The 18980-nt window shown below is 38.9% G+C and overlaps 2 protein-coding genes across 5 annotated transcripts in view; one reads left to right on the top strand and one right to left on the bottom strand.

Moving 5' to 3' along the window:
• Positions 1-580: 580 nt before the first annotated feature.
• Positions 581-7503, bottom strand: LOC144203979 (claudin-10-like). Of its 4 annotated transcripts, XM_077727634.1 has the most exons (6): positions 7095-7503; positions 5079-5240; positions 1724-1885; positions 1577-1664; positions 953-1060; positions 581-897 (listed from the first exon to the last, which is right to left on the bottom strand). In XM_077727634.1, exons 1-6 carry the CDS (start codon positions 7306-7308, stop codon positions 702-704), a joined length of 930 nt encoding a protein of 309 aa, XP_077583760.1. In that variant the 5' UTR covers positions 7309-7503; the 3' UTR covers positions 581-701. The 4 variants fall into 4 exon arrangements, with proteins under 4 accessions (XP_077583760.1, XP_077583756.1, XP_077583757.1 ...); XM_077727630.1 differs by lacking the exons at positions 5079-5240; positions 7095-7503 and adding an exon at positions 2612-2884; XM_077727631.1 differs by lacking the exons at positions 581-897; positions 953-1060; positions 1577-1664; positions 1724-1885 and adding exons at positions 3789-4086; positions 4159-4260; positions 4334-4415.
• The window catches only part of LOC144203978 (ATP-binding cassette sub-family C member 4-like), a 36595-nt gene continuing 24703 nt past the window's right edge, over positions 7089-18980 (top strand). The window contains exons 1-20 of the mRNA XM_077727629.1: positions 7089-7368; positions 8338-8446; positions 9083-9193; positions 9612-9732; positions 10315-10539; positions 10606-10695; positions 10756-10919; positions 10982-11107; positions 11181-11430; positions 11494-11601; positions 12120-12209; positions 12294-12485; positions 12597-12691; positions 13190-13276; positions 13341-13437; positions 13511-13732; positions 14392-14538; positions 14625-14662; positions 14732-14832; positions 15240-15386. Of these exons, the coding sequence (XP_077583755.1) occupies positions 8373-8446; positions 9083-9193; positions 9612-9732; positions 10315-10539; positions 10606-10695; positions 10756-10919; positions 10982-11107; positions 11181-11430; positions 11494-11601; positions 12120-12209; positions 12294-12485; positions 12597-12691; positions 13190-13276; positions 13341-13437; positions 13511-13732; positions 14392-14538; positions 14625-14662; positions 14732-14832; positions 15240-15386 (2485 nt within the window). The 5' untranslated portion in view covers positions 7089-7368; positions 8338-8372. The remainder of the gene's footprint in view (positions 7369-8337; positions 8447-9082; positions 9194-9611; positions 9733-10314; positions 10540-10605; positions 10696-10755; positions 10920-10981; positions 11108-11180; positions 11431-11493; positions 11602-12119; positions 12210-12293; positions 12486-12596; positions 12692-13189; positions 13277-13340; positions 13438-13510; positions 13733-14391; positions 14539-14624; positions 14663-14731; positions 14833-15239; positions 15387-18980) is intronic.

Genomic DNA, 18980 nt, shown 5'->3' with positions numbered 1-18980 from the left:
TGGCCTGTCATGAAGAAAGGAGAACTTATAAAAAGTTTTACATTGAGTGTTATGCTATTTTTTTTATAGTGTGCAGCATATAAAATACAGGGAAGCCATCCATCCATTCATAATTATGATTTTTTTAGCTTTTTTAGGTTGTTTTTTTTCTCCAATATGTCATGTAATGAGTAATTTTAATGGCTGTTTTGCAAATGGAAAATTAGATGTTAGAATATTGTATGTAGTACAGAAAAGTTATTCAATGGAGGAATTGAGTAAGACAGATTATTCTTTTAAGTCATAATCATTTGTATTTTTTAACAAATGCACAAAAATATGTTTTTTTATTCTGCATTCTAGATCATCCTATGAATTCCTTTTATCAGCAAGTTGCTGTCAATCAAAACATCTTCAATAACAATGTGATCATGAAAAGGTACATTTTTAATCTATTACGTATGTCATAACAAATAGCTAAAGTAAGACATGTGATTCCGCTGAAAAAAGTCACGTCAGTAAGAAATAAACTAGTTTATCATTTCAGTTCAATCCTCAAATTAAAAAATAACTTGATTAAATCCATTAAAAAAGCACTCAGTAAGATATAAAGATTCATTTAATGAAGTATTCTTTTTTTACATATATCATAGTTATGAGTAATTTTGTGGAATTCACATGCAAAAATGTTTAGAAAAAAATGCATAAATTGACAGACACGGTTAGACAAAAGCATCCCTTTGCGAAAGCCTTTCCGGCGTGGTGGCCGAGATTTTGGAGATTTTCGAGCTGTTTGACCTTCTCGAGCCGTAGTAAGTTCCGTATCTCCGACTGGGTCCGTAGTAGCCGGTGTACATGCTCCGTCCTCCATAACGGGGGTCCGCGTACGTGCCCCCTCGATAGGCGTAGATGACTCGACTGTTGGGGGAAATATGGATCAAGTCGTGCAAATGTTTCAATTGCTTCAACGTACCGTTTGGGAAGAAGAACTCTGAAAACGGTGAATGCGTAAAAGAGAGCTCCAATCAGGATGAAGAAACTTCCAACTAATCCTAGAAATATGGGCGGGCCCAGGTCATACCTGCAAATATAAAAAATAATTAATTTGCATCTCATTTTGCTTCAATACAAGCAAGTATATGTATTTGTAGTGGAAATTAAACATTATCAATGTCAGCCTAAATGACCATTATAACATTGAAAGCATTATTTTTCTGGTTTATGAAAAATTAGATTAGATTTGGTAACTTTTCATTTTATTTCCCATTTTTTTCCAAATTATTAATTTTTACTTCCAAAATGACTTTTTTTTTTAAAAAAAGAACACAATATGTAAATATATAATGTCAGCTAAGTTTTTTTTTCACCAATCGGACACCAATAATATGTATAAAATTTACAAAATGCTTTAATATCATTTGTATTCCATAACACATTTCTTTACAAGGCTCGCGGGGGTGCTGGAGCCTATCCCCATTGGGTGTCAGCCAATCACAGGGCACAATGAGACAAACAACCCTTCACACTCACATTCAAGATTAATTTATCTTGGGTGTGAGAGTCTAAAATCCATATTTAAATGTAAAATTGTACCAACCGTAAGAGTCCAGGCGCTAAATTGGGCGCAAACGCATTCCTGGCAATTCTGTTGATGTACAAGCAGTAGGCGGCGATGTCCGAGATTCCTGTAAACGTAGGAGAAGATGAGCGAGGGGCGCCCACTCGCCGGTTTTGATTGACTCACCACCCGCGAAATGGAAGACGGCGCCAGCAAAAAGCATTTTGTCCTTTTTCTTTTGCTCTCCACCCAAGTAGGTGCACTCCATCCCCAAGAAGGACAAGATGGCGGCCAGGAAGCCCAGAGTGAGGCCGCACATTAGGAGGCCGCGGACCCCCTGGACGTATGCTTTCAGGTGAGGAGAACAAAAATGGCCGGAAATATTATCTTAAATCTTTGAGTGTGGAGGCAAATACAAAAAAAGATTTAAAAAATGATGATATATGTATATTTAGTTTGCATTCATGATAATATAAATGCTCTCTTAACTTATTCGCTGCCTATTTTTACATGCATATTTTTTCTCCTATTTTTATATGCATATTTCAGTCCTATTTTTATACGTATATTTTTGTCCTATTTTTATATGCATATGTTTTTGTACTATTTTTATATGCATACTTTTTGGTCCTATTTTTATATGAATACTTTTTCGTCCTATTTTTATATGCATAATTTTTCGTCCTATTTTCATATGCATATTTTTTGTCCTATTTTTATAAGTTTTTTTGCTCCTATTTTTATGTGCATTTTTTGTCATTGTTGACAATATAAACAACAATAAATAATAACAAATAATGATAAGATGCTTGCCTCAGTGGACAAGTGGTGAGCACGTCAGCCTCACAGTTCTAGGATCGTGGTTTCGATCCTAGCTAGCTCCTCAGTGTGTGTAGATTGCATGTTCTCTCTGGACTTTGCATGGGTTTTCTTTGGGTACTCCAATATCTACCCATCATCCAAAAATGTGTATGCTAAACTAGCTGTTAATTGTAAACTAACCCTAGCTATGATTGGCTGCACTTTGTTTTCAAGGACATCTAATTGAACGCCAACAAAAATGAGTCGACTCACATTTGACGCTCCACAGGACGGGAAAGTCTCGGCAATTGGTGACGGCGGTGGAGTCGGTGAAGCAGTCCTTCCACAAGTTGGACCAGTACCAAGCCACCCGAATGATGAAGGACCCTCCTTGGCCTCCTATTTGCGAGATCCTCCAGAAGTCCATGGCCATGGAGCACAGCACAAAGAGCCAGCCCAGCGTGGAAATCAGGAAACCGCTCACTTGGATCAGACGTTTTGGCATCTCCCAGGAGAAAATGTCCGCACCAAAGTGATCAAGCAACAGGTGAGTGTTTAAAGGGAGGCGTCATCTATGTTGATGAGGGCGCCTTATGCCAGTGCTGGATCTATGTGTACTGTAAACATGGAGGAGTGTGCCACCAAACCAATTTTCTATCCACAATGGTAGTCCTGATTTGTGATGGGATCCAAGGGAAAATTTCATGCACTCATTTTAATAGTATTCAAAATATCATCATACAGGGTTTTTGGGAGGCTGTAATTAGTTAATTTCTTCTGGGAATGCCCTAAAATGACCTAAAATCAAAAGGAAATGACCCTAAAATGCCCTAAAATTGAAAAAAATACCCCAAAATGCTCTAAAATTAAATGTAAAGTCAAAAAACTTGCAGGATGAGACCAAATAAACAGTAAGTGGTGTCAAGTGAAGACAAAGTGGCCCAGAAATAGTCAATTAGTCATGTTAGAAATTGAATTTTATCATTCATTTATCATTTATTGACATTTGATTAATTTACACATATACATATCTCAACAAAACAATGATACAATACCACAATACAAAAAAAAACACAATCATGTAATTAAAATAATAATATTGAAATACTTCCAGACAGCTATGACGTCACCAATAAAATTAACAAACAAATTAAACTTTTCTTTTTCCTTTAACCTATTTTAAATATCAAAATATTGTACAAAACATACCATTTACACAACACAACTCTTTTGACACAGACCATTTAAAACACACCATAAAATTTCCAAATCTAGACTCGAAATAACCTTCAGAATTAGTATCTAAGAGTCAATAAATTGCTCTAAAAACATTCCTCAAGGCATCGTTCTCTTCCCTCTTAATTTTTCCAAGTTCTTCAACAGTAAACGCATTTGACAACCAACATACAGTACTAACATACACACCCACCCACCCACAAACCCACACACAAAGGTCACCTATACCCTCAAGGCACCATTGGACACAAATGCCATTTTCCCCTATGAATAGCAATCAAGAATCCACCTGGTGTTACCCGCACATTTTTCCTTGGGTGTGTCGTTATCTTTAGACTCTACTTAATATTCACATCATCTACACGTAGACATTTTTATCAAAGTTGGTGGCCCGGGAGGCGCTGCTGTAGTCGGGAGGCGGCCTCTGGCCTACAGACTGGCCTCTTCCTCTTTGGTATGAAGAGATATGCGAATGCGAGGCTGCGGCACCCCTGTAGACATAGTCTGCGCGTCTGTGGGTGGACAAAAAAAATGTACAATCCGCAATCCACCAAAAAAAACGTCATTTCTTAAGCTTATCTTACTTTTTTTTACAGTCCAGCACCGAGAAGCAGAGGACAGCGCCACCTAGGACGCAAAGGACAGAACCTGCCCAGCCGATAAAGAGCGCCGCTCCTAGCTCATACCTGAAAAAAAGGAAAATGGAGGAAAAGAGAAATTTTAAAGTTGGATTCATTTGAAGAGGTAAGGGATTCTTACTTTTGGGCTACATATAAAGGGTTGAAAAATTCGGAGGTTATCCGATGTGCGTAGAGGGAACATGCGGAAAGGGAGCACAAACCTAAGAGAGGACAACAAAAACAAAAAAACATAAAAGATTAGATTTTATCATATGTATGAAGGTTCAATAACAAAAAAACTCATTGAATATGGCCCGCACATGAAGATTCAATTCAGCCTACATGTACTTGCACTTTGAATCTTTACCACAAGAGGGAGATGGTCACTTTAACAGTACTTCTTTAGATCAAGGGTTAAAAATGTGGAAATCAGTATCGGAAACTTAAGAATTTCAGTAATTAATACTAAAAACTGATTTGTTTTGCCATTTTTTCAGTGTTTATGAATACTTTCTTAATTTTTGTAGTATTAAGAAAATAGTAGTCATTTTTAGACCTTAAAATTGAGCTTATAAAAAGATTTCCAATAGAAAAGAACAAAAAAATCCACAACTACTAAGTTTTACAAAAAACTATATATCCTTAGAAATAATATTTTCACCCAATAAAACACAACACACTTTCATTCTTGCCATATTTTGCCCCGCCCAAATGCATTTTATTTAGTTTGTTTGACATATAACTACGAATACTGTATTCAGGTAAGGAATATCATAATCTGGAGCTACAGTATTTAACCATTCATAGACAATATTATTATAGAATCGACCCTTATTCTCAACAAATAGAAAAGCAAACTCAAAATAACCGACAGACTTCCTTACCACTGAGTATAAAGTTAACCCCCGCCACACAAGCAATCCTCCCTTTGGTCTTGTCGCTTCCTCCAATTTTGGTACACTTCATTCCCACCAAGGCCAAGACGGTCCCAAAAAATCCCAGACACACTGCAGCGATCATCAAACCCCTGCAGGCCTGGATATAACCTACAAAAACGGAAACAATCAGCCACATATCCACGACCTTTCGACCTTTACAATTATTAGCTCGGAACCAACGAGCCGTGCACCAAAACGCCTTAAAATCAATCATCTTAATCGACTCAAAAAATCGTCCGAAATTCACACATTTTGACGGAATATCGTCCCTAAAATTTGGTTAAAAAAAATCTGCTGACCATCCAACGCCAACATGGAGGGAAAATCTTTGCAGTTGGACACCCCCGTTGAGTCCGTCACGCACGTCTTCCATAAATTTGACCAGTAGGTGGCCGTGGTGATGACCGTCCCATCTAGCGAGGACACTTTCCAGTAGTCCGTGGGCAAGGTTGACGAAACCAGGACCCATCCCGAGGTGGCGATGGCGAAGGCCATGATCTCTTGATACATGCTGCTCTCGACGATTCTGCCCCGTCGGCGCCGTCCAGGATTGATTAATGGTTCCCGGGTGGGTGAGAAAGGAACCGCTTAGCTGGGTTAATGTGTCGTGGACGGGCATGCCGCGGGGAGTTTGGACTTGAACTTCAAGCCAATGGGTCGGGGGGGACGTCCAAGTGTATGGGGAAGGGAGGGTTGGCGTTGGTGGTGATGAGGTGACTTAGCTTTTGGAACTGGGTAAGATGGATGATTGACTTCCCAGTTTGAAGGGTGTGTTGCGTTTATGATTGGCTTATTTTTACTAATAAATCTGATCAATTGGAATAGATTTTTAAAAAAAATTTAATTATATATTTTTTATTTTTTAATTACATTGAATTAATTGAATTCCGTTCATCTAAAAAAGTTCTAACAATTATTTTTACTTCTTTGTGTAACGTAGTTTTACTTATTCTAATTGTTCTTTACAATTTTAGAGGAAAAATGTACTTGTTTTACTTACGTATTGATTTTTTTCTTCTATATAACCAATTTTATTTCAGGAAATCAATGCACATTATTTTTTTAAGCAAAATAGCCATAGGTAATGTTTGACCGACTTTCCGTCACTGATGTTAAATATGTGAGCGTTGTCATAATTCATTGACAGCATGTCCTCTAAATATCTTATTCAGTTGTTGTGCTCAATACCTTACAAAAATATGCATGGCATAAAAAAAAGAAGCATCTTAAAATGGACATAATATTAATAACTGTACTACAGTTTGTCCATTTCAGGTCATGTCTATTAATACAAAAGCAAGCCACTAATATATAGTGTTATTTACTTGTATTATAAGATAACTTTAATCTATTTATTTAGTTTTAATTTTTTTTCACAATTTATACCTAATTACTGTCTAGTAAAACACAACAGTAGAAAATAATTATTATCCTCAAGCCTGTTTGTTTTATATTCTAAGTCTAAATTAATTATTAGGAGTTCAAAAAATGTTGGGCACAATTTTGAACTTAAAATTTGAAAAAAAATCTTAAAACCAGTTAAAAACACATGTCGATTCTACACGGAATGACAAAATTGGTATTTTAAATACAGAAAGACAAAGCAACAGATAAAAACCACAATTTATAGCAAATAATTTGCTTAGAAATAAGCAAAATAAAGTTAAATATTAAAATAAACCAACTATCTGCAAAATTGCTAAATATTTCTACTCCTGCCTCTTAACATTAGTTTAAGACCCAAATATATGTTGATAAAAAATTCAGTTTTGACCAAAATTTCATTTTTTACCAAAAATTCAGTTTTGACCAAAAATCCAATTTTTGACTGATTTCCCAATCTTCATGATTGTTTCATAGCAATCAGTGGTGTAAGAGTGTGTCATATATTTCTCCCATGGTAAAAAAAATGTGAAAATAAATCTCTATTTTGTATAAAAAACAGGACGACAAGGTACCCACCCTCCAGGTTCAAGATGGTATGATGCGGCCTACAGTGGAGAGCCCCGATGGCGTTCCCGGCGCAATTATTCCACAGACCCTGCAGCACCCACGTGGCCGTAATGACCGAGGACGCCCGGCTGGTGGCCTTCCATTCGTTGGATACGGTGGCCCCGATGGTGGCCCCCAAACCCGCCAGGCCGCCCAGGAAAGCCAGGATCTGCAAGCCGGACATTTGGCATCTGGCTTTGGCAATTGGACGGGATCTTTTTCAGCGATCGCCTCACACCGACAGGTAAATTACACTTTGGACACGTGTTTTTGCTGAGATGATTTACAGACGGGGACGTTAGTCACGCTCGAGGATGGACGACAGAGACGCAATGTCAAACGTTAATCCAAGTTTGGGCAAAAGGGGTCGTTAGGCACTTTTTTTTTTGGGTCTAGAAAATGGCCCAAAAGGGTTAAATTCCAGTGAAAGCAAAGTTCACTTTCGACATCCGTTTCATGACTCATTATTTCCAACTTAGGCGACATTTTGTTTCTGGGGTTGTGGGTTCAATCCCAGGTTGGTCCTATCTAAGTAGACATTGCTTGTTCTCCCTGGGCTTATGTGGGTTTTCTTTTGGTGCTCCATTTTCCTCCCACATCCTCTAAATTGCCTAACCCTAGCTATGATTGGTTGTCCTTTGTCTCCTGCCCTGCAATTGGCTGGCCATCCTTGGGTCCTTAGTTAGCTAGGATAGGCTCCAGCACCCCGCGCAACCCTTGTCATCAATGACAGCCAATGAACTCCAACCAATACTTAAATATATAGAAATAATAAAAATATTAAAACTATTTCCCGAACTGTATTAAGTACTACTATTGGCAATAGTTTCTGAATAATGACGTCATCTAAACGTTTAGTCATGTGCTGCGACCCTCACTGAACCAAACTTTTTTTTTTTATTCGCCACACGTTTTATTTTGTAATTACGTCCCCGTTAAACTAACATCTCTGACGTCGGCCTTAATTTTTATGCACGTTTTCATTTGTTGCTGCGCTTTTGACTTTTAAATGGAAGTGGCACGCGTCTTATGGACACTTTGAACAACCAATCAGAGAAGCCGCTGGGTCCTACGTCATACTGACCAAAACATGCGCTCGCCTGCCAAAGCCGGCTGCTTTCGATTAGATTCCAACTGTCCCCAATGTTAAACCGTTGCAATGTTTGCATCTATTCCATCGCGATTCCTCTTTTTTGATTCTTTCTTCAAATAGCCCGGTACAGAGAAAGTGTTACTTTCTCCAGAGACATGGAAGCTCTGCATAAAGATGTCCAGGATAATCCGTCGTCAAAGGCTAATCTTTTCTCCAAGCTTTTCTTCTGGTAAGAAATCAGCCACGGCCATCGTTGACAATCACGTCGGCCTTGTGCACGAACATTACGTACATATACTTCAGAAATACATGCAATAGTTGTCCAAATATCCATTTTAGAGACAGCGTGAAGGGCGAATATTTTTCATATGTATAAATAAATCACACCAAAGTGACTGCTTGTAGAAATCGGATTCATTTCAAATGCAAAAATAGATCTTTTTTTTATTTAAAAGTGTTTATTGACATATGGATAACTTCATGATTAGTGATAAACAGACTACAGAAGAGACAGATCTAAAAACACCCAACCCAAAATAGAAGCTTAAAGATGATATAAATAGAAGCCTATATTTAGATTTTCTGCATAATTGAAAGATTTCGCGTTAAAATGTTTTAGATGCTTCAAAACTGTCAAATGACAGCAAATACCGAACATAATTTGTGACGTCATGAGCTCTCTTGAACTCATCACTGCCGCCTGGTGGTCGTGACCCGGTAAATACCAGACTTGTGTGTACTTTAGTGGCTTTTCTGCTTAGACTAAATGTGACACACTTTTAATACTTGCAATAGCCTATCAAAACTGCGTTATTAATGTGATTAATATTTTTTGGGCCACTGATTATGTTTTTGTATCCTGTAGTTGGTTGAATCCCTTGTTCAGGATTGGCTACAAGAGGAGGCTGGAAGAAAATGACATGTACAAAGTTCTTCCTGAGGATGCATCAGACAGACTCGGGGAGGAGTTACAATGGTAAGAATTTCTCAATGTCTTTCATTTATATGTATATTGTTCATGTTTCGCCATTTGCATTCACAATAGCAAGCTTGGTGAGCCATCCTAAAGTACATAGTGATGATAGTATTTTTAGAAAACAATGATTTTGGACAAAGCTGTTGTATGTTTCTCTCTTTTTCCATTTCAAAGTCCCTCTTGTCATTAAAGAAAGGTGATCTTGTGTTAGAGAATGTCCCTGACATTAAGTCCACCTATATATAGAAAGTACCAGTGGTAGTACAACACAAAAACAGTCTGTCTTTCACACACTTGTGACTATTTGGCAGCTATTTGATATGGAAAAAATACAATACATGCACATTTGAAATAAAGTTAGCTGCGTATTAGCTGAGTTTGTTGGCAATTGTGCTTATTTTGTGCTTTTTTCCAAAAGGTTCTGGAACCAAGAAATGAAGATGGCGACAAAAGAACAACGGCAGCCTGAACTCACCACGGCCCTCATAAAGTGTTACTGGAGACCCTATGTGCTGATTGGGGTTTACATCTTTCTACAGGTGACGGCAAAGTGTTCATCTTTTATTTGTTCATAGAGAAAATATATATAATATATATAAATGGATTAAAAGAACTGGATTAAAAGTCCTGAATATCCAGTTTTTTATTGATCTAAAACAATGTTTATTTTAGCTTATATATATATATATATATATATATATATATATATATATATATATATATATATATATATATATATATATTTCTGGATTTTACAATGATTTTTTTAGCTAAAAACACAGAAAAATTGATTAAAAAATGACAATTATTGATTTAAAAGGGGTAAAATCAGGAAATTTAATATACATCTATACTCTTCATTTTAATTTCATCCTAAAACTGAAAGTCGGAACTCATGATTTACTTTCCCGGGCCACACAAAATGATGCGAGCCACCACTTTGACACACGTGGTCTAAATACTCTGACCAAAGTCTTAATGTTATTGTGGCCTACATGAAACAAAATCAAGTCTATCGGGGGTTAAGATTTTTTTTAACGACCCAAAAAAAGTTTTGTACTTGCCTTATTAAGGGTTAAAAAAGTAATTTGAAGTATTCTAACTCTGGTCTGCTCCTTCAGGAAGTCATCAAAATCATTCAGCCGCTCCTACTCGGCAAACTCATCGAGTACTTTGAGGGTTCCGCACCCACGGGCCCAAATACAGTCCACATGGCCTACAGCTATGCCTCCGGTCTCTGCCTAGCCACTGCTTGGATGGCCCTCCTCCACCATCTCTATTTCTACCAAGCCCAAAGAGCGGGTATGAAGATCCGGGTGGCCATGTGTCACATGATCTATCGCAAGGTAATAAAAAAATACTTCTCATCAATTGCCATTGGTCACAGTACATAACTTTTACCTTCCGAAAAGGCTCTTCGTCTTAACAACACGGCGTTGACCAAAACCACAACAGGACAAATTGTCAACCTGTTGTCCAATGACGTCAACAGATTTGATGAGGTAATTTTTTGGAAACATTTTGCTATTTCTAGATGTGAACCCTTGTATTTTTCCTTCCAGGTGACTTTATATTTGCACTTTCTCTGGCTCACCCCCTTGCAAGCCATAGCCGTGATAGTCTTGTTGATGTACTGGATGGGCCAATCGTGCCTTTGGGGGATGGCCGTCCTTTTTGTCTTGCTACCGGTGCAGACTGGATTTGGAAGGCTGTTTTCAACACTCAGGTTGGTAGCGATACACTTTATTTACGTGACATGTCGGTAACATCGAGATTTTCCTTGACTAGGGCCGACACTGCAGTCCTGACGGACGACAGGATCCGCACCATGAACGAAGTCATCTCGGGAATCCGGGTTATCAAAATGTATGGATGGGAGAAACCCTTCGCTGCTCTCGTAGATGACATCAGGAGGTAAGTCGTTGGTTAGGGGTCGCATAAATATGGCTGCCGTGTGTTTACTAATGTTTTTTTTTTGATGGTGCAGGATGGAAATCTCCAAAATTATGAAAAGTTCATATCTGCGGGGGTTGAATATGGCGTCCTTCTTTGTGGCCAGCAAGATCATAATTTTTCTGACCATTTGCGCCTTTGTGCTGACGGGCGGTCGACTGTCTCCGAGTGCAGTCTTCATGACCGTCGCCCTCTACGGCGCCGTCAGGCTCACCGTCACGCTCTTCTTTCCCTGCGCCGTCGAGAAGCTCTCGGAGTGCCTCATCAGTGTCCGCAGAATCAAAGTAATGAGGATATTTACATTTGGGTGAAATTCTTTGGATAACACTATGTATCCTCTTTTTCAGAATTTTCTACTCCTGGATGAAGTGGCTCCTCAGCATCTGGGACTCCCGGTGGCTGACAAAAAAGACTGTATGTTGAAGATTGAGGATTTAGTTTGCTATTGGGATCAGGTGAGCTGCCATATTGTAAAGATCACTTGAGGTTTACCTTGGATTTGTGGTTAGTCAAATTTAAAAACAAAAATATTAAATTGGTGAGGTATACCTTGGATTTGTGGGTATTCAAATTTAAAAATATATATATTAAATTAGTGAGGTATACTTTGGATTTGTGGGTAGTCAAATTTAAAAAAAAAAGGCAGTTTTAAAACCTGTTAAAATTTTGGTAAACTAAATCACAGCCTAAACCATAAAGAAAAAATGGACATTTAAGAAGAAACTATTACATTATTAGAACTAAAAATTTTCCCAAGTTTTTAATCCACATTATTACTGTGGCAGTTGAGGATGCTGACTACTGAGCCACATTCTAATCTACCTAGCTTCACCTACTAGAACTCACAACTAATAATTAGCTCGGTGGTCAGCACGTTTGACTACCAACATGATCATACAGAGGGAAAAATTAATAGTTAGTGAAACAATATGCTAATTTCCCACATTTCTGTCTTTTTCAATGGCCTGGATAGATGCAAGAGGCTCCAACCTTACAGATTCCTTCCTTCACCGTCAAAGCTGGTGAGCTACTGGCTGTGATTGGTCCAGTTGGCTCGGGGAAGGTACACTTGTTTTTTTCAGTATAGTTAACTGGGTAAACAAAATTCACAGATTTTTAATTTCTTTAATATTTTTTTGTACACCAGTCTTCCCTCCTTGGCGCCATCCTTGGCGAACTGAGCCAAGAAAGTGGCGTGGTCAAAGTCCGAGGAGACCTGACCTACACCTGCCAGCAGCCCTGGATTCTACCCGGCACCCTCCGCAGTAACATCTTATTCGGCAAAGAGTTGAACCGCTTCAAATACGACCGAGTACTTCGAGCCTGCGCCCTCAAGAGAGTGAGAATGAGTCCCGTCCTCCGACGAGTTGTCGACTGGAACCAGTCGTTGGGAGTAAGTGCGCTTTCCGAAACCACTCCGTAAGGGCTTGCGTTTTCGGACCTTATCCAGGACGTCAAGCTGTTGCCGGCTGGCGATTTGTCGCCCGTTGGTGACAGAGGCGCCAACTTGAGCGGAGGACAGAAGGCGAGAGTCAGCTTGGCCAGGTGTGCCCAGGAGCCGCCGACGAAAAAAAAGCGTTGTCAATGTCATAGTCGAGGAAATGAGACGTTGTTTTTAGGTGTTTTTACGCTCGGAGCTTAGTTAATATGGGGGTTTTGCAAATGATTTTATTAAGCAAATATCTTTGTTTTTCAAATAGAAAACTATTGAACTATTTTTAAATGAATTAATTTAATCCAATATGTAAGTAAAACAAGGCAATTTTTAAAAAAATTCTCTAAAATTGTAAAGAACAGTTAGAATAAGTGAAAATACGTTACACAAAGAAGTAAAAAAAAATTCAATTAATTCTTTGTAATTTAAAAATAAAAATACATAATTAAAGTATTGAGTAGTTCTAACAAAAACCTTAGGAAAATTAAAAAAATACAAGAGAATATTCATTAGGAGGCTCGACTTTGGACAACTTTAAAGTAACCTGTATTACCGTAATTTGTGGTCGAGCAGCCACCATTTTTCTTCTAAGTCGGTGTGCTTTTCAGAGCAGCGTACCAGGACGCCGACATCTACCTCCTGGACGACCCCCTCAGCGCCGTGGACGCCGAAGTGGGCAAGCTTATGTTTGAAGAGTAAGAGTAGATCTCCATTCGCCTCATAGCTTACCTTTTTTTGACCCTAAATTCTCGCTCACAGGTGCATTTGTGGACTTCTAAAGGACAAACCACGGATTCTAGTCACTCACCAGCTTCAGTATCTCAAGGCAGCTCATCAAATTCTGGTCTTAATTGGGGTGAGTGGACGTTCCGATGTCCTCCTTTTTAAAACGGTTGGAAACCAATGCATGTTTTTTTTGGTGTTTTCAGGGTCATTTGGTGGCAAAGGGGAGCTACAGTGAGCTGCAGAGCTCCGGACTCGACTTCTCGACGCTCCTCAAGGAGGATGACGGGCAGGAGGAAAAAGCAGCCGCGACCCCCGTCCCGGCCAGGGCCTCCTTCTGCCCTGGCGCGCTGGCTGATAAGACCATGTCGTCCATGGCCTCCCTGTCCGCCTCCTGCTATTCGTTGAGGGAGGAGGCGCTCCCGCTGGTGGGTTGTATTGATATTGGAGAAATCTGGTTGTGTTATTGGTTTTAGAGTTGGATGGGTTAAAATGGTATTTTCAATAAGAAAATGTTTTATCATTTAAGTTTTGTTGGCAGAAAACAACAAAGTAAATTTCCTTGATTTTAGAAATTTATGACCATTAGACCGTCAAATTATGTTGACATCCTAGCAGGCAGAATAAGTACACTTGTTGTTACAGAGTGCATACCTGTCAACTTTGGCCAATAAATTGATTCTGTAGATGCCGCTCTGACATGGTGACAGGTTGACTTTCTGGATACATTGCTTGCTGACACACTGTGTATATTGTGAAAAGGCATGGCAATATTAGCAGTCAATGTCTGCTAGCAGTGACCGAGGCAATCCAGATTAGCGCCGAAATGGGTGAAATCAGATTATTTTTACCCCAAAAACGTAGTTAAAAATATCATACAAAAATGATTGTAGTGTACACTTTAAAATGATCAAAAAAATGTAAAAACTTCTTATTTGCTACTTGCCTAATGCAAGTAGTGAATCACTGATGCAAACAGATGTGCAGAATAGAAATGGGAATGCTGTTTTCTCTCTTTGCCTCCAGATGGCAGGACAGACTTGGCTTTCACCCGACTAACTGACACAAGCATCTGTGTTTTTTGCAGGATGCGCAGCAGCCTCAGCAACAGCCCGCCGAGGAGGAAAGACGCACGCAGGGAGACGTGGGCCTACACATGTACGTGAAATACTTCCGAGCGGGTGCTCACTTCCTGCTCCTCTTCATCCTTCTCATGCTCAACGCTTTAGCACACGTGAGACTTCTTTCTTTTACTTCCTAATACAAATTGTCACTGGCCAGACGGGATGAGAACAAATTTGGATCTGGTTTGTTTTCAAGGTGGCCTTTGTGCTCCAGGACTGGTGGCTGGCTCACTGGTAAGGCACCGTCAACAAATTCCCATCATTGGTTAAATGTGAACTTTTTTGGCACTTTTTTCTCGACAGGGCCTCCGAACAGCAACACGTGGACGCGGCACAGCGCCTCAATGGCAGCCTCCTCTCCTCTACCCAGCTGGACCTTGACCTGTACCTGAGTGTTTATGCAGGTGAACCTCGCCATTGTCCGCCATGAAAAAAGGAAATGTGTACACTCCAGAAAGAAAAAGAAGCGGCATCTCGTTAGCTTGTTTGGCAGTTACCCAAGGCCTTCAAGGCCAAGTGTTGGAGACATGGCGGCGGATTACTCGTGCTTTTTTGCCCGTGACTCTTAACTGCTTCACTCTTTGCACTTCAACTCATAGAAAGGCACTCGGAATCACAAAAGCCAAAGAAACTTAAGTGGACGACATTTTTTTTCTGTAAATACTGATTTCTAACTCACTTTTACCACAAGGGTAGCAGTTCTTCAACAAAAGAAGACATAGGGATGCTTAAAAAAAGAAAATAAAAATACAAGGATTGTATTAGCGTGTAGAATAGGTGAGATATTAATTCCTTTTGTTTTGTTCTCCAGGTTTAACGGGAGCAGCGCTGGTTTTGGGCTTTGTCCGTAGCCTGGTTTTCTTCAACGTGCTGGTGAACTCGGCCCAAACGCTTCACCAGCGCATGTTTCACGCCATCCTACGGACCCCCGTCTACTTTTTCCAAGTTAACCCCACCGGTAAGGAAAGATCTTGTTTGTTACTCTCTTGTTAGAACTAGAACAAACAAATGCAAGGTTGCACTGAGGAGGTTATTCTAAGGCGTCAACACTAGAGAGCAGTATCCTAGTGTCTCTCTTGAGTTATTTTACTAGCGACTTGGCCAGCAAGCTTCAATTTACACTTGGGTTGTCAAGAGTTGGGGTGGTTTATTCACAGCTTATTGTGACAGCTAAGAAAAAAAGTTTAAAAAAAATCATAAAATGAACTGTTTAATTTTTCTAAAAATACAGTTTTACCCATTCATATAATTAATTAAAAACAAATTCAAATTCCTATCAAAATCTGTTCTAAATTGAATCCAAGATGGATTTTAAACCCTTAAATTCAACTTGACCTTTCAGCATATTTAAATGTACTTATCAATATATATTAATGAAGAAAACATATTTGTGGTATTCCAAAACTTGGGTGCTTAGAGTGAGTTCAAACTAAATAGTAAGTAAGTAATTTCTTAGTTTATGAAGTACAGAAATGTCATTATCTAAAAAAGTACTGCAAACTCTTACTTATTCAAAACAAATGAATTGGCAATTGGGAAACCTGAAATTTGACTCCTATTTCATTTAGAACGATGCCACTTGTTGTGGGTCAAGTAAACCGTCAAAAATAATCCATATAAAGCTACATTCTAAATGACTTTAGAAGGATACTTTTTGTAATATAAAAAAACTTCTCCTTTTAACACCCACTCAAATGACTAAGCAATACATTTACATTTCTGTCTAATATCTACATGGCGACAACATATACAACACAAAGTTGGCCCGGGTGGGAATGTGCAACAGGAGGGAAACTTGTATCTTTGTAATGAGTCGTGAAAAGCTGCTTAAATATAATTTAGGAGCGGTCGAGCCTGCTTATGTGCGTGCGTGCGTGCGTGCATTTTGTATGTGTGTGTTGCTATAGCAAACAATATCGGCTTGGGGCGCGTGTGTTTGCTACGGCTCCCGCGTGGCGTGTCGGACTATCCGCGTGTGACTTCATCTAGGCGCAAACACTTTGAATAATGCCATCATCTGTGTTATAGCATGGCCGCCGCCACCGCCGCCGCGTGGGAGAGCTTTAGCACACACTCTTATCTGATTGGTGCTATCGGTGACTATTGTATGACCGCTCCGTTTATTGTTGCGTCGTGGCCCGCAGGAGGGCAAACAACGCACTGTGTCTACACTGGATTTTCAGGATTACGTGTCAAAGATTAAGATAGTCCTTATTAATTGATTTGTCGTATTGACCCTTCTGATGGATGGATGGAATATCAAGCTTGGTTAATACTAAGCGATGCTTTTTTGTTTGTTTATTTTAAGATGAGGCTTGAGCGGAGCCCAAAAATAATGCCTCATAGTTTATACATATATTTAGCTATATTTAACTAGTTAGGAAAAAGACATAGTTTTGTGGGTTACATTACAGAAAAATTAAATCAGAAAGACTGCATGATTTAAATAATTGATTAAGTCATAAAGCAACATGTGTATATATAAATGTACATATATATACATATATACAAATATATATATATATATATATATATATATATATATATACATATGCATATATATATACACATACTTATACATATATATACATACACATATATACATGTGCATATATATATATATATATATAGGCATATGCATATATACATATCTATATACACCTACATACATATTATTTTTCATTTGTTTATTTTAATTTTTTGTATATTTTTTTGTTGTTTATTTTGCATTTTTTATTTTTTATTTCTCTATTTTTGTTAGTCAGGACTAAAGCGCGGCTGCCCCAGAATCTAAATATGTTAAGTTATTTTCATCATTGACATCTCTCCTTGTTTCTATCTAATACAATTTACTTTTTAATTTCATTTTTGACATTTAAGTCACAGTAGAAAAAATATGTATCGGTCCGCTTACTTAAACCAGGAGTTGCTTTTTTTATTCAGCAAGTGCAGACAGAATTTGCCATCTATCTTGTGTACAAAACCTTGTGGGCTTTGACAAGGGTTTATGTGAGTAAATAATACCTTGTGCTTCGTATTGGAGAGTTGGACTCTGGGGTAAAGGGTTAGCTTTTTTGCACAAAGCTTTGACTCGTCGCTCTATGAATGCGCCGTGTAACAATACCATACAGCAGTGCCGACCGACTTGGAACTGATGAAAAGCCATTGTGTGCATTCTGTTGCAGTTATTCAACACTTCAGTGCCAATTTGCGTCAGTGGAAAAATGTCCAATACTGCCAGTTGTGCTTGTAACATTTTTGTCATTTAAAAAAAAATGGCAAAATAAATGCTCTTGTGCTTCGCTTAATGAAAATGTTCCCAGACATCACCACGCCGGATTGGATTTTTTCTGCCAATTTACTTAACAATTGACTACAATGTATTGTATTTCAACTCAAACCTTGACTGACCCCAAAATATAAATATATATATTTTTAAAACTAAACCAATGAGGAAAATGCCCTAAAATGCACAGGTATAGAACCAGAAATATGGAAAAAAATCTCCAGAACCTGACCTGTTTCTAAGCAAAATTCAACCAAAATCTCCACCAAGTGACTCAGAATTGCTCAAAAATCAGTAAAAAGTTAGCTGGAATTTGCCCAATTGCTCCCCTTATTATTGATTGTAATTTGCCTTAGTAAGCGATTAAAAAAATAAATAAATAAATACAAATGCACACGGCACATAGGGCGCACGTAAAAACCAAAAATTTTCTACAAAGTGGACGAAGTGCCCAATCAACATGCACTAAATCCAAAATTTTGTAGATGTCGCTCTATGACACTAACAGTTTGACTCTCCAGGTACATTGCTTGCTGACGCGCTATATGTCTATGGTAAAAAAGCCTTTTCATCTTTTTCGAATTTGCCCAAATCACCCTTCTAGTTTTCTTTTAATTGTTAATTTTCTGCCCACATTTCACCATTTTCCCTTGCCTATATTTTTACAGTCCATTTTTTTAGAGTACATGTACAGCCAGTGTGTTTTACAACTGAAGGGAAAAGTCTTCCTAACCATTTTGGTGGTCTTAGCCATCCATTTTGAAGAATTTAGCATATTAAGGCATATTAAAAAGCTAGCCATCCATCCAAAGTACGACTCCGTTGGAGCAGCACAGCGGCGCATGTGCTGAGCTGATGTCGATCCCTGTAATTTAGTGTCATTGAGTGGCTTAATCCCCCCTGAGACCTCAGGCCGGCTCATCGGCACAGTCAAGTAGCGGCGTTTTCCGTCAACGCCGTTAACCATCCCGTCGTCCACCTTCTCCAATTTCGCCCTCCCGTGAGATTCTAACGAAACCACCACCACCACCACCAAAAAAACGTCAGTATTTCAGTACCGGGACGGCAAAGTGTAGGGGGGAAGAAGAAGTATCGCAGACAGCAGGATGATGATATCGAAGTGTGTAAATTGAATGTGGAGATGGCGTGTGTGCAAGGCGACTGATAGAGCTCCCCCTCGCTCGGCGCTCGGCGCTATTTAATTGCATGAAAGGGAAGGCAGGGAGATTGCACAAGCCTGGCGGTGAGAGCGAAGAGAATGGATTT

This window comes from Stigmatopora nigra, chromosome 11 (assembly GCF_051989575.1).
Source record: "Stigmatopora nigra isolate UIUO_SnigA chromosome 11, RoL_Snig_1.1, whole genome shotgun sequence".
In the NCBI taxonomy this organism is placed as follows: Eukaryota; Metazoa; Chordata; class Actinopteri; order Syngnathiformes; family Syngnathidae; genus Stigmatopora; species Stigmatopora nigra.
Note: the sequence above shows the minus strand (reverse complement) of the source record. Positions and strands in the feature narration are given on the sequence as shown.

Bases quoted from the DNA above. Each gene is read 5' to 3' on its own strand.
- LOC144203979 (XM_077727634.1), bottom strand. From the start codon at position 7,308: ATGTCCGGCTTGCAGATCCTGGCTTTCCTGGGCGGCCTGGCGGGTTTG. The intron at 1,886-5,078 runs GTAAGGAAGTCT...CTCACCTGAAAG, and splicing joins GGTTAACTTTATACTCAGTG to CATACGTCCAGGGGGTCCGC. The intron at 898-952 runs GTACGTTGAAGC...TTCCCCCAACAG, and splicing joins AGAGTTCTTCTTCCCAAACG to TCGAGTCATCTACGCCTATC.